A 26,795-nucleotide genomic window follows, 5' to 3' on the forward strand; every position below is an offset into this window, starting at 1 on the left:
TTGAATGCACCATTTATTAACTAGTGCTGTGCATGTGAAAGTTGGGACAGCTGCTTCTCTGAGCAAATAGAAGATGGGACTCTTCCTTCACTTTGATGTCGCCGCATAAGAAATTCTCATGCAGGAATTTATCTACAAGATGAAGGAAAATACTCAATGAAACGTGTTCTCGGAATAGTTAATATCTGCATCTTATTTTATTCCTACTCATGTTCTTACTTTTAAGTACTTTATGCACATAATACTTCAAAATCCAAGTTCTTTCACCCTAAAGGTGAATATAACTACGTGGGGTATTTCAGTTTACGATTCAAACACATTCCTAAACATTTTATATATTTATACATGTTCTGTTTGTTTTACATACTTAACACATTTTGCAGGGTTTTACTGTCGTTATCGCACCGCACACACTCTAATCCAGGTGTCGTTACGGGAGGAAAAAAAGTTGCAGGAAAAAACGTCACGTATAAAAAGCGACGGAAAAAGTCACAATACAATAATAAATGTTAGTACTGCTGTTTAACTGTTTCTTATGAAATCAGTTACATAGTATATTACTTTGATTATGCTTTGTTGGTATAGTAGTCTCTGGGTGGCTTCTCAAAATAGCTGAGAAGACAGTTAGCTATAATCGTTTAATGTAAAGATTGCCTGCTTATTTATCTAAAAAGAAGACATGCGGTTTCTGATTGTTACCGAGTGTTCGAGCGAGGACACCCATTTTCCCATTCCGACTTGCTACGATGAACTTAACATAACTTTTTGAATTTGATAAAATTAGTTGTGACGTTTTTCCTGTAACCAGGGCTGACTCTGTCAGTGCAGAGTGCTCTGTCACTGGGATTTAATTTTCTTTGAGTTTTCAGTCAGTCTATCATTTCGGTCACAGCTTCAAAGGATACTGTTGGGAGCCAAACAAATTGCCAACAATACTTTTTTCCGGGAAATCAACTGATTTACACACGTAACAGTATGTTGTTTCTAGACGTCGTACTCAGCAATGTACGACTGTTTGTAAATGATTCAACCTGGACCAGAAAATCAGGTGATTGACATATCTGCCATCGACTGCGATACGATAACATGCACCAGTCAATTCAGTCGCCTCTTTCGACGAGAATTGGTTGTTTAGACCATTTCTAAACGATTGGTTGGCTTGTTGTTCAACTCTGCGCTAAGCAATATTCCAGCTATATGGCTGTAAATAATGTAAATAATCGAGTCTTGAGAATACATTTCAGTGATTAACAGCATGAGCATCGACCTCCACAACTGAGGTACGTTGACATGATTGTGCCAACCAAACCATAGAATATGGCCACCCGATCCCGTTAATCGCCTTTTATATAACGACAAGCATGGGTTACTGAAGATCCAATCAAACTCGGATCTTCACGGGTAATTATATAAGGGATCTTTATGCCATGACCAATGGAAATTATGCGCAGTAAAATCGCCGATAGGCGTTATGTAAAAATATTTTATTGTCGATGTAAGAACGTTGTATATGAACATGAATTCCAAACAAACAAACAAACTCAAACATATCATATCCGATGTTGATAAAATATACTGGAAGCCGCAGAGCCGAGATATTGGAGCCACGATTGCGTTAACAAAGGAGCAAACGGCGGCGTGGGATCGGTTTTGGATCCTGGAGCCGTGAAATGTTTGTTGACGCCTGTCATGATGTCAATCCTAGATATGATGGTTGTGAATTTCATCTTGGTGTAACTGAACCGACTGTCCCTCAGACGCCCCTCCAGCAGCCCGAGGTGGATGAGATCAAGACGCCCGTCGCCATCCACATCAGTGACAGCATCTGCAACGGAGGTTACTAGTAGTTAGTTAGTTAGTTAGCGTCGCACGCACAACAATGATATTTCGGCGACGGGGTAGTAAAATTATAGAAATTTTGAAAGAGTAGTGTCACTACCCCCAAAAATATAAACTGAGTTTTTAAGTGAAATTTAAATGGGGGTCTGTATTAAAAAGGTGAAAAATATGAAATAAGTAAAGAGTAACAGAAATTTTAATTTAATGCAGATGTAGTCTAATAAATGGTTATTGTTATTGTTTGAGGACGGAAACGTGTTTGATTTGATTGTATTTTGTTAGCATGCTGCTTTACGACCAACCCATGCTTAAAACATGTTTATTAAGTGAATAATGATGAACATATAAAATGTTAAAAAATGAAGTTGATAACAGAGGAAGCCGTGTCATGTTTTCTTATCAATAACTATTTAATAGTTGCATCATTAACTATGTAACAGGTTTACTGAAAATAACTTCACTGCTGCATCAATATTATTTTAACTGTTGTATCACTAAGTATATTTAACTATATTTTCTGTGACGACATAATGTTGTATCGATACTTACTTGTACAGGTGTATTAGTAACTACTTAATAGTTGGGTCGATACTTATTGGGTCGATGCTAATTTGTATCAAGTACTGTTTTAGCTTTGTATCAACAACGTCGCAACAGCTGTGTCGATATATACGTAACTGTTGTATCAAATGTTGTTTTAAATGTTGTACCAATATCGTCGTAATAGTTGTACCACTACCTACTAGTGAGTGAGCGAGTTTAGTTTTACGCCGCACTCTGCAATATTCCAGCTGTATGGCGGCGGTCTGTAAATAATCGAGTCTAGACCAGACAATCCAGTGACCAACAGCATGAGCGTCGATCTGTGCAGTTGGGAACCGATGACATGTGTCAACCAAGTCAGCGAGCCTGACCACCCGATCCCGTTAGTCGCCTCTTACGACAAGCATGGGTTGCTATTGGACCCCGGCTCTTTCACGAGTCACCACTACCTACTAAACGGTTGTGGCTATAACTACTTTCTAACTGCATCAAGAGCTACATAGACGTTGTGTCGATAATTACTTTGTGTATCAATAAGGATTTTACATATTGAATTAAAAATACTGAATTGTCGTTTACATAACTACTTAACTGCCGTATGAATAGTTTCTGAGCCATTGTATCGGAAGTATTAAAGGAGGGTAAAGGGTTGAGTGGAGTCAAATATATTACCTGTAGACCTTGAGTCGGGAAGCATAACGATACACATAGGTATTTTCCCAGTCGTCTTGTCGGCAGGCATACATCCCTCCTCATCGGGTCGGGGCAGATAGTCTGGAAGAACAATAGTAGTAATAATAATAAATGACGACCTTGTAATGAATTTTACAGAAACTGTCCAACACCTTGACATGATGGCATGGCTCATTGCCTTTTTAAACCGTCACCGCCATGCCTGTGGTTTTGACCGAGGTCCATCCGTGGCACGGCCATGAACATGTTCAAGGCGTCATGGAAAATGATGCTTTCAAACTTCTGTGGAATAAGCAAATACACAGCCACAGACGAATTCCTGCCAACAAACCTGATCTTGTCCTTCTTGAATAAGCGACTAAATGTATTTATATCATTGAATTTTCTGTCACTTTTGACAGCAACGTGATTGGAAGATTCAGGAAAAGCACACTAGGTATGCAGACCTCGCCTTTGAAATATCTCGCTTGCATGGTAAGTACATTGTCGTCAAGCTCTCCATTGTTCTTGGCGTCCTTGGTTTGGTACCCCCTGATCTCTTGGCGCAAAACAGGTGAGTGCCCGGGTTCTCCACTGAGAGCACAGCCCTTCTGACAATCTGGGAGTAGACTAGTACTTAAAGCGTTCACTCATCATGCCGAAGACCCGGGTTTGATTCCCACATTGGTATAGTGTGTGGATTCCACTTCTGGGGCCCCTTGCCGTGATATTGCTGGAATATTGCTACAAATGGTGTAAAACTAAACTCACTCACTAACACATGCTTTCTATAAACTCAACGGACGCAACGCTGTACAGACCCGTGAAGATCCGGTTAGAATTGGTCTTCAGCAACCCATGCTGAGATTCAACTAAAGGGATCGGCTGGTCAGGATGGCTTGGGTGACTCATGACACTGTTTCCTAGTGACGGAAATCAATGTTGAAGTTGATCACCGGATTGTCTGGTCCTGACTGAATATTTTCAGATCATTGCCATACAGCTGGAATATTGCTGAGCGCGTCGTTGGACAAGAATCAAAGAAAGCAAAAATTGTGGTGCCTTTGACCACTGATCCACCCAGTGAGCTATATCGTTCCAAATTCTGCTCGCCAGTCGGACAGGCTCGGCTTGAAAGTTACTAGTCCACAAAATAATTCATTAGCCCGAAATTTGAAGTTGTAGAAACTAAGCAAACGATAAGAAAAGGGTAAATTCCCATAAATGACCCCATGAAATTTCACATGCCAGTCGGGCCAGTGAATGTAGAGATTTACTGGCCCGATTGGATTTTTCCAAGCCACGGGCTATTGGGCCGGCGGCTATTTCGAACACTGGACCCATCCGTGTCACAGTATGAGTGTCAATTTAAATATATGTCGGTCTCACCGTAGTAGTATTTTCCTCCTTGTGTTATATGTAGAGGGATTGTTTTCTTTGCGTGGTTCCGGTCAACGAGGTAGACCAGCTCCCTCAAGTGCGTGAGGTCATTATCACAGGTCACGTGATTGTCTTTAAATTCTTGGATGAGTTCTTCACCCGCGAACGTGAAATTGACATTTTGTTCGTTCAATGATTAGGTCAGACACATTGCGATATTAAATTTGCTGTCACGACGACATATATTGCCAAAGTATTGTGCACTTAAGCTGCGATACAATACGAATCCCGGTATAAGGGTGACGATACGATACGTATTACGATACTAAAACTTTATACAGTATCTTTAATTCTAAAACGCCTTAAGATAAAAACAATTCCGTTAGCGTTGTTCAATGTTCATTCGGAGACGAGACAGTTAATTTTATACACGGACTTTGTGAATGTTGAGGGGAATATATGTTGAAGACACATATTGTAATCGTCAAATGAAAGGATGGTTTTTCTTGATAGATTTCACAATTCAGCAATATTCAAAGGTAAACATCGATGTATCGTGGCCAGTGTGAAGTGTCGTATCGGGCTATACGACAATGCAAAACTGTATCGATACACGGTATCGGCCGCCCATGGATCGATGCGTATCCATGAATCATCACACCATTAACACTTAGACAGTCTTCTACAATTAGATCTCACGTCGATATCTGTCGGATCGAACATCAGATTAACCTTGACCGACCAATGTAAATGAAGGGTACTCGGGTTATCAGCCGATCAGATGTCAGCTTTCTTTATTAATTCAGCTTGTTTTTGCTTAGCACCTCTACTGGGGAATTTCCGTTTTAACATGAGAAACCCAAAACATCATTGAAAACAAATTTGATTTACTCGTAGATGTAAATTTAGATCCTGGGCCCTTATTCTCGAAACGTTCGCAACCCTAGGAATTCTTAACTCTGATCGTAGCCAATGTGTTAAGAAGGGGCTTAATGGGCTACGAACGTTTCGAGAACAGCTAGACAGGGCCCCGTCCCACAAGGCGACCTTAGCGCTAAGGTGATCGTAACTCCCATAATCTATCATAGACTTACGACAGTCGTAGCGCAACGAATTCTTTGTGAAATGGACCCCAGTTAACTGAAAGGTTTAGGTAAGCTGATCTTATATCCAAAATACTCATCTGTACTTCACATGATATACATATAACATTTCTATATAATGTATAATACTTACACACGTCACCCCCTTCGCTGTCTCTTTTGGTTATCTGAAATACATTCGATAACGCGTAATGATAACTATACATGTAAAAGTCAAAGTAGTGCAAAGATAAAAAGAGAACTTACATTAATTTTCATTACTGTTATAATACCAATTCATATTATGTCAGTTTGTGTTCGGTACATTGACACATGTAACAGATTGGTGAGTAAGTGATGGTCTCGAAAGAATCCGCCCCCCCCCCCCCCCCCTCCCACTTCCACCGACAATGGTAAACCTGCATGAATATATCCCATTCTGTCCAACTGAAATTGTCCGCGGCTGTACCCTCTAAGGGACCTGAAGTGTTTTAAAATGAGTTTGCGTAAGTCCGTAAACTTGGAAGTCAATTTAACACTTACAGGGTTTTAAGTTTGTTTTTTATTATGGCTAAATGTGACTACAATCGCCAGCGCCTGAATGTATTATGTAACTCCAGCTAGGATCCATGTAGGTAGAAAAGGTTCACTGGAATTCCCCATGGTCCCTAGCGTGGTGATCTGCCTTCAGCTGTTAGCGATCTACAGCCTGTTTATATATTATACTGTCTTCTATAGTTAAACTGTATTAGATTTAGCTGCTAGTTTTAAATTGATATCTGGAATAATCTAGTTATTTTACGGTCCTTCACCAAGTTTGGGATTTTTTCATAATTCAATTGCATTAATATAACTTTGAAAGTCACGATATGACTAAAATATTGCCAATGTGACTATAAATTGTAACTCACTCACTCCCTTCAGTCGACTCACCACTCGCTGTGCCCCCACGCCATGGGCCTGCCCCCTCGTTCCGTTCCCTAGGGTCGCGTTCTTGCCCATCACCTTGACCATGAAGTAGTCCAGGTGTTTTGTCATTGACCGGAGGACCAGATCCGAGGACATTTGATACATCCTGGCGCGGTCCTTCCACAGTGTCTTGCCGTTTCTACCGTTCAGTACCAGTGTCTGGAAATGGAATGAACATAAACCGCTGTCCAAAGTGAATGTTCCAGGCTATCTTACGTGGTGCCAGAGGACGACACGGGTGTGGGTGCCTCGGATTGATGTAGGTTACATTTTTTATTCGTTACATCCTTTAAAAAAATGATAACACTTTTCAAACGGTCGTGATAACAATAGTCCAGCGGGGGACACCAGCTGGGCTTCACATATTGTTCTTTTGAGGGGAATCGAACCCTGGTCGAGCCGCCACGACGAACAACAAACGCTTTAACCACCAAATCCTAGACCATTGGTTAGTGAATTATGAATGAGCTGGACAATAAACAACGGTCTCCAAGTCTTATGGATCATATTTCTTGCCTGAGCGAATGGCATTAATCGTAAGCCTTTGGCAAGTCTCTCGCACAGTCCCTGAACGACATTATTTCCCCTGGTGCCTAGCCCTCCCTGCAATGCAGAGCCTTCAATAAAGCAAGTCTAGGTTTCTCCAAGTCCCGAATCTCCCAAATCATTGGGAATGCTTTTCAAATTAGATGTGTTTATATGTTACTATCAAAACTTAAATTTAAATTTTAAATTTCAAAACTTAATAAAGCCTTTGGCTTCCAACATACATTTCCTCGGGACAGAAACTCACAACAATATCGTGATGACGTTTTAAATCTATTTGTGACGCCATGAACAATAAATGACGTCATGTGCTATTTTCTTCTCACACAGTAAAATGCACCAAATCGTCAGCGCACAATGTCATTGATCTAACCCACACAGACACTAAGACCTATTATCATTCCATGAATCAAGCTATGTTTAAACATGACGTAAACAGAAAGTACAAATCACTATTTGGAAACTTCCTCATATCAACATGTCACTTACAAGTGAGAGGGGGTAGCAGCTACAGTGTACATGACCAAATAACTCAAACGACTGGTGTCTGGGCATGCGTTCGTTATTAATCCATTTGAGTCAAATTTTGCCTCTGGAAAAGCTGAAGCACTTGAAAGAAACGAATTTGAAATACACATGCATGTTGACATGGCGGAAGGTTGGTGGTGAATACCTTTGCTCGTCACACAAAAGACATGGGTTCGATCCCAGCAATATTTGAAACCAACACCCGGAGTCTGCAAGCCGTGATATGACAATCATATTGTGAAAATACTCGGAAAATACAACTTGATTTTTATCTCAAAGGGACTGATCACAGAACTGGTTCTTGGTTTATGGTTCTCACATCTGAGCTGGTGTATTCCGGCCATGCTCCACTGCTCCAGTGTACCATGAAATCTAACACGTTGTCGTCGTTGAAGTAGCCTGGTGCTGGTGTGCTGCAATATTTTCAGAAAACGTTTTAGAACGTTCATCATGTCTTATGATAACCAAAGAATTCAGAAGCGGCTTATCGCGATTTGTCCATTAAATTATCTTAGAAGTTGGTAAATATGTACGAGGGGGCGTTTTCTTCTGATGACGAAATGGGTTCGTTAAGGCACGCCTTCCGGGTGAAGGCGAACCCCCCTTCAGCGTATCATCCAATCAGACAGGGTCCCTGTGCTCACCTGTACGATTCCATATTTGGAAAACCTGTCCGCCATTTTGCAGTCAATGTTTTGCCGTCTAGCATCACCATCTCTCCATCAAACGCCGACACCAGGATGTCCTTTTCTCCGTCGTTGTCGACATCAACGATGACGGGTGGAACCATCACGCCTTTTAATTTTCCCCTGAAACAAAAGACAGAATTAAACAAAAAACTTTTTACAGAATGACAATTCCTGTTTTAATTATCACAATGAGAACGAGGGTTAAAACATTCGCTCTTCGTGCCGAAGGTCCGGGTTCGAGTCCCCACAAGGGCACAATATGTGAAGTTCACTTCTGGTGTCCCGGCCGTGATATTGCTGGAATATTGCTAAAAGTGGCGTAAAATCATACTCATTCATTCATGAGAACGAACCGTTGGTCAGCAAGTGATCACTATCAGTATCGGGCTCACTGAAGTCTGGGAAACGAACCCAAACCCTCAGCATGCGGAGCTAAAACTTAACCAGCTGAGCTACCCAGCAACCCTGTTGTCTATATATTTTTGACATCTGCAGATATTACTCTGAGAGAGCGTGACATCAATAACATGTATCCTTTATTTCGGTAAATATTTAGAAATAGAATGTGTCGCATACTCCACAATGAGTTGAGAACAATGAACCATTTTCTCACCTGGCTTACCTTGTGTAAGTACATGACGACGGGTATATCGCCAAGCTTACCTGTTTAAGGACATGACGACAGATACAGCCATCACCCTGCTTACCTATATAAGTACATAACGAAAGGTAATGTCATCACCGAGATTACCTGTGTAGGTACGTGATGACGGGTAATGTCATCACCTAACTCACCTGTGTAAGTATATGATCACGGATACTGTCATCACCTAACTTACCTGTATAAATACATGATGTTGTTATCCGAATATTTAGGCAGAATCTTCTTCCATCCAAAGTCCCCCTTAGAATGTGGCAGGACCTTTTGATCGGTCACAGTGTAAAGGTCAGGCAGTGCGATGGCCATTAGGTCACCTGAAATATATGTCATGAAATTTCATGAATCATGCACCACAGCTAAACCTTACCTGATTACTGTTTCTACGGGGAATGATGATTTATCCATATAGTCTATGTGTAATCGAAACATTTCTCATTTATGATACTCCATCAACTCAAATACAGCTACATTGTATAACATTCTTTATCCGAATTTTTGTTAATTCGACACATCGGTACCTTCCCAAAAGACAGACCGCTTAAAGCAACACATGTTATGGTTTGTTGCATAAGACTTAATTAAGCTATACCTTTGATAATAATGACATGTGTCCAGATAAACAAGACAACACTTATGGGAGGTTTGTCTTTCGGGAACGAACCGACTTATGTACACAAGTCAAAGAAGTTAGGTTAGTGTAAAAGGCCAGCTTTTAATCTTGTCCCAAAAGGCTGGAAGTATTTAGTTATATCTTTTCTTTGGACTGTGGTCTATGCAGAGCCCATTTCGTGCAAAGAAATCGAGGATAATACTGGTGAATACTGGATTTGTCGAGTTAATTCTTTTGACATGCGTGTATTATTCGAGTCAGTGCTTAGTAGATTTACCGGGTAGGATGCCAAAGGAATCTTGATTTAAAAAGAAATATCGAGTAATATCTTAGTTCCATAAAATATTTTCATGTCAACTTTGAGTAAACAGTATCTAAGTTCGTCCAATGCAACCTCTATAATAGGGACTGTAAGCTTCTCTCTGAAATCTTCAGGATTTAATTACTCATTGTTACGGGTAGTGTGAGTATGTTTAATTGTTCATTTGGGTACGATGACATATGTCGACCAGGTCAGCGAGCCTGACCACCCGATCCCGCTGTTCGCTTTTACAAGCCTAGGTTACTGAAGATCGGTTCTAGAATGGATATTCACGGTTTGTTTACACCTTATCAACAGCTCGTGTCAGGTTCCTCCTTGGCTTGTGAATACATCCTTTAAAGTGCAGTGGCTATTTTTACCCAACTAATAATGTGAGAAGGAAAGCAGTGACCTGTAGCCAATGAGCGAGTATGTTACTTCGTACAAATGGCAGTTTTAACTTGAGGCCCAGGGTCTAGATTTTCAAAGCTCACTTATCGCTAAAACAGTCGTAAGGTATTGTTAATGTATGACACTTACGACTATCGTATCGCTAAGAAAGCTTCGTAAATCCAGGCCCTGTAGTCAAAACAAAGGTTCTGGCTCAATATTATGAAATGGCTGGGTTCGCACAAACTTCATGTATTTTCCTCGGGTGAATAGCACACGTCTGAGGACATTACACAGCGTATGTCTGCCTGCAATCACAGGTGACAGAGGAACGCATGCCATGCAATTCCGCGAAGTACTGACCATGAATATGGTTGCTAGAAGCAACATAAACCTCTTTCGTTTTACGTGTACTTTTAAATAGTTTTTCTACGTCTTATATATTGATAATGTTAACAATTGTTTTCAAAGAAAAAGTTTGAATGCTTTTTATTTTAGTTTTGACTGACCTGGCACAGTTTCGCCACCGCTTCCGAACAGCAGGTACTGGGATCCGTCTCTTGCGGTATATTTGACTGGTGTCATGTACGTTTCCTTACTGTCAGGCAGTACTAGGTATTTACCAAGGGGCTTTCCGGTCGCCCCTGACAAAATAATCAGGCGTCCAGCGGTGCGGTTGTGAACCTGTACAACATAAGTCAAACAGTAAAAGATGACATTGGTTTTATTCACTGAACACATTAGGGTACTTATGAAATATGAGAAATATATTTGCATAAAGACAAATTTACTAATATCTCCCACAAGATTTCCGTAACAGTACAGGGGGCTGTGGGTTAGCCTAGTAGTTAAGCGTTCGCTTGTCACCCCGTAGACCCTGGTTCGAATCCCCACATGGGTACAATGTGTAAAACCATTTCTGGGATCCTCCGCCGTGATAATGTTGGAATACAGCTAAAAGCGACGGTGCCGAAACATTTAACCTAAGCGATGATGAGGCAGCTCGGTTGTATAGAGGCGTGTTTGAGTTATGCCCTTTTTCTGTGCCATGATTCTTTGGCTATGGATTCGAATCCACGATTGGCTCTTTAACGATCCTTTGTTTGTTAGAATTATGCCGGTGATCGTGAGTTTACGCCAACCTGTCAAACCTCTACGGCTTCCAAGGTCTTTCTTTGCACACTGAGCAGTCACGTGGGTTAGAGCACTTGGCAAAATGTCCTTTCGTTAAGCCTAACGCCCATGTTTAATTCCCTACAAATGCATGAAGTCCATTTGTGCCGTTAACATTCTCAGCTGTATTGCTGGCGTGTTGCTAAAAGTGGCCAAAATGCGGGTTCACCAATATTTCTCAAAGCGTTCGTAAAATAGTATTTAGATAGTCCGAGAAAATATTCATTTGAGGTACTGCGCATAATATATGGCCGAGTTGGGGTGTACACAAGTATGGGTTATGTGTGTGTGTGTGTGTGTGTGTGTGTGTGTGTGTGTGAGAGAGAGAGAGAGAGAGAGAGAGAGTGTGTGTGTGTGTGAGAGAGAGCGTTTGTAGTGTGTGTGTGTGTATGTTTCTAGTGTGTGTGTGTGTGTGTGTGTGTGTGTGTGTGTGTGTATGTGTGTGTGTATATGTGTGTGTGTGTCACCATCATAGTCACCATTACCCATAAATTATGAACGATTCATCACATGTTACAGTCAGATTGTGAAATTGGTCATTTGGCGAAATGACTAGGAGGGTCAGCCATTTCGCGTCGTTTTCATCTACATGTTTTGGACAGGGCTTTGTGAGGCGTGGCTGCTCTGGGCACAGCAGGTGTCAAGCAAACAGGTGTAAATACTTTAAAACCAAACTTGAAGTTCAACAGTCGCTGCCACAATAGTTTCAACTGTCAGTGACAATAAGTGGTGTGAAGGAGTGATCCACTTTTGTAGATGAAGTTGTTAAGTGAACTCGTATGAAATGACTAAAGTGTATTGATCGTTGTTACGCAAAATGACGCGAAATAGCTGACTAACTGGGTCTTCGCCGTGACGAGAGAACGCTTTAAACACTGGGTTACCCAATCGTTCTAGACTCATTCATAGCAACAACACCAACAAAAATGAAACCTTGTTGACTCACTCACCTCGGGTTCAATGTTTGGATCTCCGCCATGGCTGACAACTATGTCCTCCACTCCATCTGCGTCAACATCCGGTAACAGCACAGGCTGGTAGACGTTCCATGTCTGTGTGAAGTAGGCAGGATATTCAGCGCCGTCCGAGAACCACAGCGTCTTGCCTGGAACGTTGCAGAGGAAGAGAGCCATTTTAGTGACCCACAATACCAATACCGGTTCGGGGCGGTGGGGTAGCCTCGTGGTTAAAGCATTGGCTCGTCACACCATCCGATTCCTAACATGTGTACTATGTATGAAACCCATACCACATGGAATTGAAAGCACATTAACTGTTGCTCATTCTGTCAATCACTGGTTTTCTTCTGGATCGGTCCCGCTTGGCTTCGGTCGAAAGGAATGGTACTTAGAGTAACGTAAAAGATATGTGAACAAACTAAAAAGGATGGACTATGAATCTTCACCGTCTGATTATTTGTTTCAAGGCTCGGGTCAATTAGAAGGTCATCTTAATGGTAAATTAAATATATGTGTATGTGTGTGTTATATACGAAACGAAGACACATATTATTCTTGAATTATTTTTGTATAAAAACACGAGTGAGTGCGTTTACTTTCACACTACACTAAGCAATATGGCGGCGGTTTGTAAATACTCAAGTCTGGAAGAGACAATCAAATGATAAAGAGCAGAAGCATCGATCTACCCAAATGAAATATGATCAGGTTTATCAACCAAGACAGCCATTCTGACCACATGATTCCGTTAGTCGCCACTAAGGACAGGTTACCGAAGATCAATTCTAATCCGGATCTCCCCGGGTTCATATATGAAGATATGACATGCATTTACTTCATTTAAACACATTTCATCCGTGATGACTTCGGGTTACGACAGGCCTCCTACAACCTATGCCAGTCGTAAAAGTCGACAGGGTGGATTGGTGGCCAGGCTCGGTGTCACGGTAGATTTTCGTGTCACCATAACCCGATGACGTGGAACCTTTTGAAAGGAAGACTCCGTTTTAAATTTCGTTGTTTAAAGGCTTAGTCTAGTGGTGAAAGCGTTTGCTCGCCACGCTGAGGGCTCGGGTTCGATTGGGTATAATTTGTTAACTTCATTTCTGGTGACCCCGGCCTTGTTATTGCTGGAATATTGTTAAAACTATACTCACTCACTCGTTGATTACAGTTCGCAGTCCTATAGATGGAATGGTGGGCAGGATGGCGTCAGACAAGAGACACATTTTAAAACAGGTTTCAAAATTGCTACGTGTGGGCCGTGTACATGTACCTACCCTTCCTAAGATCCACTGCCTGCACCGTTGATTGTCGGCCGGTAACGATGCAGTCTTTTGCGCCATCAAGGTTGACGTCGATGTCACACATCATAAGCATGACCTCTGATCTGGTGGGTATGCGCCAGAGCTCCTTACCGTCGGTACCTCTCAGTGCAAGTACAAACCCGACACAAGGGTAGATTAAGCCTACAAACAACGGTACGAACTTAAGATTCTATTAGACTTGCACAGGTCTCTAAAATTAATAGTTTAAATGAAAATTTCTGAAAATATACACTTTTGTATAGTATATGGCGTCTGTCCTTTCATTTATATTTGAGGGGCGGTGGGGTAGTCTGGTGGCGTTAATTCGTCACACTGAAGACCCGGGTTCGGTTCCCCACATGGTTACAGTGTGTGAAGCCTATTTCTGGTGTCCTCCGCCGTAATATTGCTGAAATATTAGCTAAATCGGTGTAATACTAAAATTCACTCATCATTTAGATAAACATATCTTGTTAGCATATTTCATTTTCCAGACAGATCATTCACACTACCTTGCTGTTCGCAGTATTTCTTGAGACTGTTGTTCTCAGTGAGTGAGTTCACCTTCGACAAGTCTGCACCATGAGCAAGCCCGACCAAGACGTCCGGTAGACCGTCACCATCGATGTCCGGGGTTCGAATACACGACTCACTACCTTGACAAAGTAAAATTAATAGTGAATGCATTACATATATTTTCCAGCTGCAGAGCTCCAGATAAGCTACGAATTTGGCAAACTTCAACAACAAAAACAATATCCTGCAAAATTGCCCAATACAACGCATCAAAAAGGTTCTCCTTTTCCATTCTTAATCGTTAGATATGCCTCTTGCTCTTGTGACTTGATAATATTACTAATACACAGTACTAACCAGGAACATCTGGCATATAGTTGGTCTACTGCAACGCATGCTTTCTCTAAGAGTGAGTGAGTTTAGTTTTACGCCGCACTCAGCAATATTCCAGTATATGGCAGCGGTCTGTAAATAATCGAGTCTAGACCAGACAATCCATTGATCAACCGTCGATCTGCGCAAATGGGAACCGATGACATGTGCCAACCAAGTCAGTGAGCCTGACCACCCGATCCCGTTAGTAGCCTCTTACGACAAACATAGTCACCTTTTATGGCAAACATGGGTTGCTGAAGGCCTATTCTACTCCGAGCCTTTTCCTAAGAGACTATATAAGCACACTGGTCAGGCTGGCTGACAAGGATGATGCATGTCTGAGTATCGATGTTTCATGGATCGTTGCTGATGATGCTGATCACTGGCTTGTCTGGTCCAGACTCGATTATTTACAAACCCCCGTCACATTGAATATAACTGAACGCGGCGTTATAACGTAAAACGGCCGAAAATCAGAAGTTGCGAATTCAGATCAGCAATTGTTTGCTTCCGTTCCCTGACCAATCAGCTGATGGCGGATGGTTGAGAACAAACGTATCTTGCAACAGCTCAGCTAGCATCTCCATGCCAATAACGTAATTAGATGAGGAGGTCCCATATGTGCTTATCAACAACGAAATCAATTAATTTTCTAAGTTATCGAACTGTATGAATTTGATATTTGCACACGTATTTGCACTCGCCTTTTATAGAAGTACGTGTTTATATAAAATTAATGTATAGCGCCCACAGGGCTAGGATAATCACATAAACATTCTTACGATGTGAATTAATGCCTACGTTGGGGTTAAAAGCCACAGGCGTTACGTTGCTTACGAAACGAATAACTAAGGTGATTAAACAACAATGTACCGAGTTATGTCCCATTGGTGCGTTTGAAGCCCGTGAACGTGGGTACAAATCCTTTATCTATCTGAGCGTGTCTTGTTTGTCTGTTCTCTGGGTTTTCTGTTTGTGGATTGTACGACTCTGGTCACATCTCACTAAATCGTATGATATGCTTAACCTACCTGTAGCGTTCAACACAACACGCCATTCCGGGGTTGATTTCCTTGTCGGAAAACCTTTGAACATTTTTACAGTGTGACCTTTACCATGAAACAAAGTCAAGGCCACAAACGTCACCATGGCAATGGCCCCAAAACTGATGATGACAAGTGCCACCACTGCATACCAGTTGACCCGCCGGCGCCTTGTCGGGGTGGAGAGAAACGGGTCCAATAATAAAGGGCCTTTCGCTTCAGTATCTAGACTGGGCCCTTGAGCATGAGTCCCATCCCCATCCTCGTCACTCGTATCCTGCTGCTGTAGGGGGAAATACTCGACCACCTTCTTGGCCATTGGAAACTCTACTGATCGCTGAAAATAAAGAAACCTGTGTTAATTGAAAGGACAGTTGTGTCACTGTGTTCACTGATCTTGTAATACCTCAAACAATGACCCTGGGGTGTTGAGAAATCGAGGACGAGAACGAAGTCCGATTCCCGGCACATTTCGAGTGTCTCTCTTGCAATAATATTGCAGGGATATTATTAAAATTAATGCATACACGTTTAAATAAGAATGAGAGCGTTTGTTTCACGCCAGGATCAGCAAAATAATATCACGACTGCCTGTAGATCCCATCTGCAAATAATTCTTGGCAAGGCTAGGTAAACAACAGATACGACGCGTCTTGAATAAATTCAGTGCATATTTGCTACACAAAACTCTTGAGAAAAATATGAAATTCACACTGAGGCAATAAAAGTACATAAACAATCGACAGGTACAGTTATGAAAACTTAATGTAACACATTTAAAGTATTTAGCGAACACACAGGATTATTCAAATTAGTTGTTGGTAATGGAGGTTTGAAGCATTTAAGTTCCTTACAGCTTGAATTCGTGGAAACTGCTTTGGGTGCAACTTGCAATTGGAATAAGACTCCCGCAACAGCCCCTCTTGTGATATCAGTCACTGGATTATTTAGCCCAGGAAGGCATTTTCATTTAAGGTATGAAAGGACACACTTACTAAGAACGTGTCGACAGTAACTAGGGAGTTTTTTGTCGCTGCAGGGGACATAAAATACTATCTCTTGATCAGAACACAATTATAGTGAAGAGTCACTTGCACAACAGACATTGTTTGTTTCAGTTGGGTCATGTGTCATGATAAACATCTCTGGTTTCCTGTATGCCCCTGGTGACAAATTCTAAAATGTCCGACACGCTTGCTTGTGACACACTTTTACAGTAAATGTGTAGGTTTGACTTTGACACACTCATGTGATATATGTGCATGTTTGATATGACACACTCATATGGTACGTGTGCATGTTTGATTTGAGTCATTCATGTGGTACACGTGCATGTTTGATTTGACACTCTCATAAGGTACATGTGCATGCTTGATTTGAGTCATTCATGTGGTACACGTGCATGTTTGATTTGCGACATTCATATTGACACACTCGTGGATGTTTGATTTGACGCGCTCATGTCGTAATGTGCAAGACTGATATGACATACTGATATGGTACATGTGCACGTTTGAATTTGACATCGTCAAGCAGTACAAATAAAATATAAATTCGTGGATGAGCTTTGATCTGATTTCCGTGTCCTTGAAAACTTATTTCTATTTGATTTATGTAAAATATGAGGCACACAGTGTTTGTGTGTGCGCGCGTGCGTGCGTGTGTGTGTGTTTGCATCTGTGCTTGCGAGCGCGAGTTTGTAAGTTACATATTCTTGTATTTCGTGCATTGTCAAATCTTTTGTCCCGGTTTAAACATTTGCTCTCGACATTGGATCTGACTTCTCTAACAACTGAAAAAGGCTCTTTGTCATTTTGCCAACATATAATCTTGAAGTGGCGTCATACCTTGGTTACTATGCCGTGTAACACACGGTCTTGTTACCGTATGTGCCTCGTTCAGTTAGCTGTACTACACATGGCCCCCTACATATCCCCATATGATACCTGGAAGGAGCATAGCAATCTCCAGGTGAATGACTTTTCTATTAATAACGACCGAAAAATTAGAGTATACGGTACCTCGGACGTATTCAATGCACTATCAATGACAGATTGGAGTCCAGGTCAGGTTATGTAAACCAAAGAAATGTCGATAGCAAAATAAAGCCTTCCATTAAAAACATGTTCTTCTCAACCAATATTTTCTTCTTCACAACAATTTCAAAGCGAAATGATGCAATTTGTCAACCTGCCCATATTAATATATGTTCCGTTTAATCATATACATTTATCAACTTACAAGAAGCGACAACATATTGCACAGAATTTTGTCAATATGATTATACCTAATTTACAGTTTAAACAAAATACTTACTGTTTTATAAAGTGAAACTTGAAAGCCAGTTTCCTCCAATGAACGATGTATCACAACGAGAAGACTCTATACGACAAACAAACGCCTTCACAATGTATTGCAGTTGGATGGGTCGGAAAGCCGTTATGACCAACACACGTTTGCACTTACATGACAATCTCCGGGTACATAATCTTTACATCAAACACACACTGGGTACTGACAGAAGGTTATTTGATCATGCGTGAGCCTTTCCGTAAATGGCACCCGTGGCGAGCCACCTCCTCGTGGTGGGTGTTGGGTAACGCCAAGAGCTCGCCGACACCCCCGTTGTGGACCCGGGGGGATATTTGGTCCACCAACCCGTTTGCCGTGGGTTGCGGCCCTGTGTCGGTGGAGAACGGGAGTCTGGGGGTTGAGGGCACTGGGGGCCTGTAATCGTGTTCCCTTTGCCCAACATACCCCTTCGACCCTTACTTCACCTAGACGGGTGGTTGAATGGGCCCGGTTCAACCAATCGGCTGGTCATGCCAAGCCCTGTGTATGGACTATATATATGTCAATGCACAAATTTTATTTGGAATTGTTTGATTTTCGGACTTGGCCTTATTATTACAGTGACATTATTTGGATTTTGCAATATGATAATTTGTACTTGAATTTTGCCTAGAGTCTTATGCCCAGAAGGCGGTGGCTCATGGGCCAATCTGGTGGATTAGTTATTCATAATTCTTCCGCTAGAGTATATCATCTGAGTATCCTTGGTGCTGCAAGTCGGAGACCCACTTGCGTTTAGCACTGTCCTTGTGATACTCCGTGGTGGGTGGGGAGCTCAGATGATGAAATCTAACTAACTAAACATGGTTTACGAAACCCCTCAAAAAAAGAGCAAACGTCAACTTGATACTGATCCCGTTGAAACTGACCACAGACTGCCCAACTCAATTGATTACTGGCCACGTTTTCTTGTTGTTGAGACTATTGACAAGACCCCTTTAAAGTTGAATCCTTTTGCCGTAGCTAAAGGTATACAAGGCATCGCTGGTGATGTTAAAAACATTAGGCGATTACGTTCCGGTGCCCTTCTGGTTGAGTGTGCAAAAAAACAGCAAGCCACCAATCTTATGAGCACAAAATCTTTTGTCGGCATTCCAGTTACGATCTCGGCTCACAAAACACTTAACACGAGCAAAGGAATTGTCAGGGACCGTGAACGTTTGTTTGCTGACATGTCAGAACTTGACATCGCCTCAGAGATGAAGGAGCAAGGTGTCCTTTTTGTCAAACGTTTTACAACCCGTAGAAATGATGCTACTGTCAACACAAACACATATTTGTTTTCTTTCTCTTCTCCAAATGTTCCAAAATCACTGAAAGCAGGATACTGTAACATCCAGGTTGAAATGTACATTCCAAACCCTCTTCGATGTTTCAAATGCCAAAAGTTCGGCCATGGGGTTAATAACTGCACATTGTCTGTTGTTTGTGCTCACTGTGGTGAAAAGACACATACAACAGAAGATTGTGACAGTAACGTTAAGAAATGTACAAACTGCACTGGTGCCCATTCATCCTTTTCTAAAGAATGTCCTGTCTGGAAGTTTCACATGGAGATCAACAAACTAAAATTCACCCGAAACATTAGTTTTGCAGATGCCAAAAAACTGGTCCAAAGTTCTGAACCTAAAGAAAGCTATGCTTCTATAACTAAAACACCGTCAGAAGCAAGGATTACAAAATCAACCACAAGCTGTCAAACTGACTTGACGTGGATTACATCAGAGGCTCCTCTGATTACTTCACCTACAATATCTACCCAAACGCCAGAGTCACATTCGTCCCAAATCCAATCAGTAGCATCATCTGATCATGAGGCATCTTCTCAGTCAACTCCAAAATCTTCGGAAACCGTTAAAACTAAACCTAAAAGGCCAGATCCTTTGAAAAAACTAAGTGGCAGAACCCCGAAAGGGTCACAAAACAAGATTCAGTTGTTTAATAAATATGGGTCACTTGAAGACATGGACGTTTCTGAAAACGTCCATTCTAGGGCACATAGCTTGTCGCCCTCCAAAAGAGTGCGGGGTAGATCCCCCATAAATCCCCCTAAAAGATAGTTTATTCCAATAATATTGTACAGTGGAACTGCAGAGGATTGAGGACTAATTTACATGAATTACAGCTATTAGTCCAAGATTTTACGCCTTCAGCGATATGTCTCCAAGAGACATATTTAAAACAAACAGATACATTTGACCTTCGTCATTTTAATGCATATCATTCTTTTTCACCTCCGGGTGATAGGGCCACTGGAGGATCATCCATTCTAGTGAGACAAAACGTTATTCAAAGCCCTGTTTCACTTAATACTAATATGCAGGCTGTTGCAGTGAGAATTACTTTACATGTAGCATTTACGCTATGCTCTCTTTATATTTCGCCGTCTTCGACGTTTGCTAAAACCGATCTCCAAGCTCTATATGACCAACTCCCGAAACCCTGTATTATAATGGGAGATTTAAATGGCCACAACCCACTCTGGGGTGGTGTAAATACAAACACTAAAGGTAAGTTGTTGGAGGACTTTTGTTCCGACAATGACTTATGTATTTATAATGATGGTTCCAACACATATTTACACCCTGGTACAGGGACTTATTCTGCTCTCGACTTGTCATTGACAAATTCCGAACTATTAAATGAATTCGAATGGTCAGTTCACGATGACCTCTGTGGAAGTGACCATTTTCCTACTATGTTAAAAGCTGTAACTCCATCCGATGTTCCTCCATCATCAAGACGAAATTTTAAAAAGGCTAACTGGGCTTTATATCAAACACTGTGTGCTGAAAAACTTAAACCTGAACGTTTTATTGACGTTCCTGATGCTATTAAATGCTTTTCGGATGAACTGGATTCCATAGCTGATGAGTGTATACCAAAGTCCTCTGTAGTTCCACACATAAGAAAACCATGGTTCAACGATGAGTGCAAACAAGCTAGGAAGGCAAGGAAAAAAGCAGAACATTATTTCCGTCGCCATCCTATGGTGCATAATTTAAATAAATTTAAAATTTCAAATGCTAAAGCACGGTGTACTTTTAGACAGAACAAACGCCAATCTTGGCAAAATTATGTATCTAAAATAAATTCTCGGACACCCATGTCCAAGGTATGGAACATGGTCCAGAAAATCAAAGGTAAAGGTACTAAAACATGGAGATCAATTACTTACTGATAAATCAGATATTGCGAATAAACTGGGCGAAACTCTTGCTAAACATTCTTCCTCTTCTAATTATGTACCTAAATTTCAGCAGTATCAAAAACAACAAGAAAAGAAAACTATTAATTTCAATTCTGATAATGGGGAAGATTATAATGAAACGTTTTCTATTCATGAACTCCATACTGCTCTTGATCAAGCTCATGACACTGCTACAGGAGCTGATAACATACATTATCAACTCCTGAAACACTTACCAGAAACCTGTTTAGAGACGCTCTTATCTATTTTTGATGATATTTGGACTTCAGGTAAATTTCCTTCTTCATGGCGTGATGCCATAGTAGTACCAATACCTAAACCTGGACGTGATCACACGGATCCGTCCAATTATCGTCCGATTTCATTAACCAGCTGTGTTTGCAAGACCATGGAACGCATGATAAATAATCGACTTGTTTGGTACTTGGAAACCAATAACCTAATCACAGATATACAGTGTGGTTTCCGTAAAAATAGAAGTACTGTCGATCACTTAGTGCGACTGGAATCATTTGTGAAAAACGCACTAATTCATAAACAACATGCTGTGTCTATCTTTTTGATCTAGAAAAAGCATATGACACAACCTGGAAACATGGCATTTTGAGAGATCTACATGATTTCGGTTTGCGAGGTCGTTTGCCTCAATTCATAGCCAACTTTTTAAATGACAGACAATTTCAAGTTCGCGTAGGTTCTACTCTGTCAGATCATTATAATCAGGATCAGGGTGTTCCACAAGGCAGTATTTTGTCAGTCACACTTTTTAGTATCAAGATAAATAGTTTGTCAAAAGTTTTAAACGATTCAATTGATGGATCATTATTTGTGGATGATTTTAACATTTCTTGTCGTGGTAAAAATATGCATTCTATTGAACGGCAACTGCAGTTGTGTTTAAACAAAATAAATAAATGGTGTCTTGAAAACGGCTTCAAATTTTCGAAGTCCAAAACTAATTGTATACATTTTTGCAGAACATATAAGCCTCCTGCAACCCTCCTGCAACTTTATCGATCACTGATCCGGTCAAAACTTGATTATGACTCCATTGTATATGGTGGAGCCTGTAAAAGCAGCCTGAAACTTTTAGATTCTGTTCACCATCAAGGTCTAAGTCTTGGCTCCTTTCGAACTTCACCTGTTGACAGCCTGTACGTTGAGGCCGATGAGCCATCTCTTGAGCAGCGACGTATCAAATTAGCTTTACAGTATGTAACAAAATTATATTCCAGTGAGTCAAACCCTGCATATAACTGTGTTTTCAGTCCTCTGTGTGAGGACTTATATAATATGAAATCTTCGTTTGTACCGCCTCTTGGTTTAAGAATTAAACCATTTCTTGCTGCTGCCGGCATTGAGCTGGAAAATATAGCTCCTTCCCGTCTTCTCTCTTCTCCTCCTTGGCAGTTGGTTAGGCCCCAAGTGGACCTAACACTGACCACATTTAAAAAATCAGAAACTAATGAATTACAGTATAAACAAGAATATAATGAATTGAAACATAAATATAGCAGTTATAAATCCTTATTTACAGATGGGTCCAAGGTCGGTGGCGCAGTAGCTTGTGCCACTGTCATTGGATCCAGAACAATATCTTCTAGATTACCAGACAACAGTTCTATTTTTACCGCTGAGGCTAACGCCATATTAACAGCTCTTAAATATATTCAAAGACGCCATAAACATAAACAATACATAATTTATTCCGACTCTCTTTCTTGCCTTCAGGCTATTAAAAATCTTTCTTGTAAACATCCACTTTTAATAGAAATTATTGAATTATATAATGATCTTGCTACTGGCCAATACGACATCGTCTTCTGTTGGTTACCCAGCCACGTTGGCATTTCCGGTAACGCAATGGCCGATCTTGCTGCTAAGGCAGCACTTAACAAATCTGTGACACCACTTCGTATTCCTTATTCTGACTACAAAGCTAGCATTAGAGCTTACACTCGTGATCTGATGCAGAAGAAGTGGGACACCCAAGTAGGTATAAATAAACTACATGAAATAAAACCCTACATTGGTTATACATACTTGGGTTGTCAGTCCAGATTTGAAGAAGTCATTTTGCGACGATGTCGTATTGGCCATACAAGATACACTCATGCATACCTTTTAAAAGGTGAGGATCCTCCGTTTTGTATCCCTTGTGACGAGAGAGTCACGGTCAAGCATATTCTGCTTGACTGTGTTGAATTCTCCATCACAAGGGATAAATTTTTCAATGTCAAAACTATCAAGGACCTTTTTAGCACTGTTAGTTGTCCTTTAATCATTGGTTTTTTAAAAGAAATTGATTTTTTGGTGGAATTTTGAAAATTATGTTGTGTAAATAGATGCATTTTAATGATTGGTAGTTTGAATTAGTAACTTGAATCGTTGGTGGCTGTACCCTCAAAGGGGGTTGAAGTATTGTAAAATTATTGTCCTCCTGAGAGGGTACGTAAGTCCACAAACATTCACAGTAAATTTAAGTCTACCAGGATTTTAATCGTAGCATTCATGTTCTTTTAATTTCGGCTAACTTTTCATACAATCGCCAGCAGCTGAAGGGATGGTGTAAATCCAACTAGGGACCATGCAGGTAGCAAAGGTACTGTAAGTCCCCATGGTTCCTAGTGTGGTGATCTACCTTCTGTTGTTGGCGATCTATAGTCTGTTTTTATATTGTATTGTCTAAATAGTGCTATTAGTTTTAACTTTCCATGCTAGTTTTAATTGAAATTGTGATATTCTAGTTGTTTTACTGTCCTTCGTTGACGGGTTTTTATGATTTATATATGCTCTTTTTCATTGTTGAATGTTCTCGTCACGATATGGCTGAGATATTGCCGATGTGACGTTAAGTATTAACTCACTCACTCACTCACTTTCCGTAAATAAAGGGTAGCCCTGAGAGTAAATTACTGAAATTTAAGTCTATTATCTAATCGGTGTGTTCAACGGGATCATTTGCAGTCAAAAAACATATTAAAATATGAATAAAACGCACTTCGGTGGATATTGGTGGCAGTAATTATGGGGATACAGTTTATCTGCAAGATAATGGATGAAATCATCATCATAATCATCATCATCATCATCACCACCACCACCACCATCATCTTCATCATCATCATCAGCAGCAGCATCAACATATGCATCAACATATGCATCATCATCACCATCACCATCACCATCACCATCACCATCACCATCACCACCACCAGGCTACCCCCCCGCCCCCTATACAATAAAGAAGTACAGCCAAACTAGCATGTGGTTTTGTTGTTCAATGCATGCAGGACCTATAAAGAGTGAAACTAACGCTGAACATTATTATTGTGCACAGTAAGCAAAAATTCATATTATAAAACACTTCAAACTAATGAACACCTGATAACAAGCTTGACCAACAAAATGTGAAATCTTTATCACTAGACATGATGACTTACTTTTTGATGTTATTTTCTATTCTGCTGGGTATAGTCTATACCCAGATACAGAAATCGCGGTCTGTAAGTTCTGGAAACGGGTAATCAAGTAAACGGCCATATTTCACAAATGCCTTTCGGTTAAAATATACAAAGTAATAAAACTTCAAAGACCGGTGTTCGTCGCAACAAGCGGTGATGCAAATAAGCTTACCCAGATGAGGACGACACAGCACTATCTATTCCCAGTCAGGGCCACTTTGTTCCTTACACACGCCCCCACCAAGCAGTTCAAACTCATAGATCAGGAAGAAGAAAAGAGTTTTTCAAGTGCCTTGTGTTGTCAAGCATTAGCGATTCTAGTAATTTTACAGGATGTGTACAACATCAGATCACCGTGACCCACAAGGCACTAAACACGTTTAGAAACATAAAACCTGTATAAATAATGCATAAAACACATAAGTATCCGCACTGACACAAACCTTATCCGTACCTGCATCATGCATTCCCATAAGCACTGGACTAGATGATATACATGCTGCAGCTGAGAAATGAGTGCGACGCTATACAATACACGAAATAGGCAAAATTCCGCACCCTTAGTTTATCTATGTCAGTGCGAGAGAGAAAGAGAGAGAGAGTGAGAGAGAAAGAGAGAGAGAGAAAGAGAGAGAGAGAGAGAGATCGAGAGAGATCTCACACAGCTATCATCATCTGTGCTCATGTTAACCCTCACTCTCGACTCTCGCCATCCCCCTTATACCCTGCTCATAGGTAACATGTCCCATTTAGCCTGGATTTAACTCTCGATATCTGTCGTACTTTTCAACACACACACACACACACACACACACACACACACACACACACACACACACACACACACACACACACACACACACACACACACACACACACACACACACATATTGAGTCCTTTTGACCTAAATACGCCTGGTAAACAACCGACTCCATTAACCGCGAAGCCAGCGATGACAAAACAAAGTTCAGCTACATTTACAATAAAATACCTCACAAAAGTCATATGACATGCGTGACGAAACAGGTATATATTACCTGAATGCGTGCTTCATGTCGTCAGTCGCAGTAGATCTAGACAATCCACCGTCATTCCCCACTATACCGCCGAAATCGCGACGATTCTCTACTCGTTGCTTCCGGGTTGAGGGAGAGAGCAGCCAGTCAAGTGTATCGTTCTGCGCTGTTTGTTTTGCTTGATTGGGCTTGTTTGTCGACTTGACATCCGGGTGACTATATGTAGAATGGTGTCACAACGTTTGCTTGTGAAAGGCGTGTAAATCACAGTCACGTGACAACTGTTTAATGCACTGTACTGGGAACGACAATATCCTGGTCAGAATTTCTCCTCGGCGACACATGTTTGTCTTAGGTGCAGACAAGTGAGATCGTCTGGATGAATTTTTTTACACATGTCATCATAACCTAAATCGGTACTCACTGGATTGTCTGGTCCAGTCTCGAATGTTTAAGAGGCCACCTCCACTGAGCATGGCATTATACACTCTTCAAAACAGTGGGTGAACTTCATTTTTAATTTACGATAGAAAGAAAATGGGAAACTTATTACTCATGTTGATATGATATGGTAATTGCTTTTGAAATATGTTTGGTGTGTGGTGTGAATTGTGTGCAAGATTTTTATTTTCAAGCAATACAAAAGGCTAAAAACACGGACATGTTTTTGGCAAGAAGATTGTCTAAATTAATGGTCTACATTGGTTAAATGACCTTCCTGAAAATCGTCTAAATCAAGAGTGACACCCCGGCACAAGTATGGGGCTACCGTGCTATGCACGAGCAATCCATGCGCTGTGTATAGGGGTGGTGATAAATAGAAATGGTGGCGCGTTCGTATGATGTTTATCTTTCAAAAATGTGTTAACGCCCAAGCTTCCTGTCTAAGTTGAAAGTTCAGGTTCCCTACTTTCTCAGTAGTATGCAATAAACACATACACAATGTGTGGCAACAATAGAAACTATAATACGAGTTAAGGGGGCTTATGCCCAGAGCGGACCGTGGCTGACTGGGTCACGAATGTTCGCACGTTTTTACAAGCTCGTGCTTGTGTAAGTCATCGTCTGTTTAATGAGTGACTGAGTGTTGAATACATTCTATCGTGCGTAAAACCTTACGTTTGGAAAGTGTACCTACCCAGTAGTTTTAAGTGTACCTACTCAGTAT

The 26,795-nt window shown here is 41.0% G+C and overlaps 1 protein-coding gene across 10 annotated transcripts; it reads right to left on the bottom strand.

The window, feature by feature from the left end:
- On the bottom strand, positions 1 to 26,106 carry LOC137273411 (protein FAM234B-like). Of its 10 annotated transcripts, none has more exons than XM_067806083.1 (15): positions 25,649 to 25,803; positions 17,900 to 17,965; positions 15,568 to 15,920; positions 14,162 to 14,301; positions 13,623 to 13,811; positions 12,334 to 12,488; positions 10,720 to 10,894; positions 9,088 to 9,223; positions 8,204 to 8,368; positions 7,879 to 7,972; positions 6,450 to 6,644; positions 5,669 to 5,704; positions 4,444 to 4,591; positions 3,055 to 3,156; positions 1,471 to 1,825 (listed from the first exon to the last, which is right to left on the bottom strand). In XM_067806083.1, exons 3-15 carry the CDS (start codon positions 15,900 to 15,902, stop codon positions 1,551 to 1,553), a joined length of 2,145 nt encoding a protein of 714 aa, XP_067662184.1. In that variant the 5' UTR covers positions 15,903 to 15,920; positions 17,900 to 17,965; positions 25,649 to 25,803; the 3' UTR covers positions 1,471 to 1,550. The 10 variants fall into 10 exon arrangements, with proteins under 10 accessions (XP_067662189.1, XP_067662192.1, XP_067662191.1 ...); XM_067806084.1 differs by lacking the exon at positions 25,649 to 25,803 and adding an exon at positions 24,783 to 24,798; XM_067806085.1 differs by lacking the exon at positions 25,649 to 25,803 and adding an exon at positions 24,590 to 24,607.
- Positions 26,107 to 26,795: the final 689 nt, after the last annotated feature.

This window comes from Haliotis asinina, chromosome 2, assembly GCF_037392515.1.
Source record: "Haliotis asinina isolate JCU_RB_2024 chromosome 2, JCU_Hal_asi_v2, whole genome shotgun sequence".
Lineage (NCBI taxonomy): Eukaryota > Metazoa > Mollusca > Gastropoda > Lepetellida > Haliotidae > Haliotis > Haliotis asinina.

Bases quoted from the DNA above. Each gene is read 5' to 3' on its own strand.
- LOC137273411 (XM_067806081.1), bottom strand. The intron at 14,302-15,567 runs GTTAAGCATATC...TTGTCAAGGTAG, and splicing joins GTGTTGAACGCTACAGGTAG to TGAGTCGTGTATTCGAACCC. The intron at 4,592-5,668 runs AAGTATTATACA...ACGTTCGCGGGT, and splicing joins GCGAAGGGGGTGACGTGTGT to GAAGAACTCATCCAAGAATT.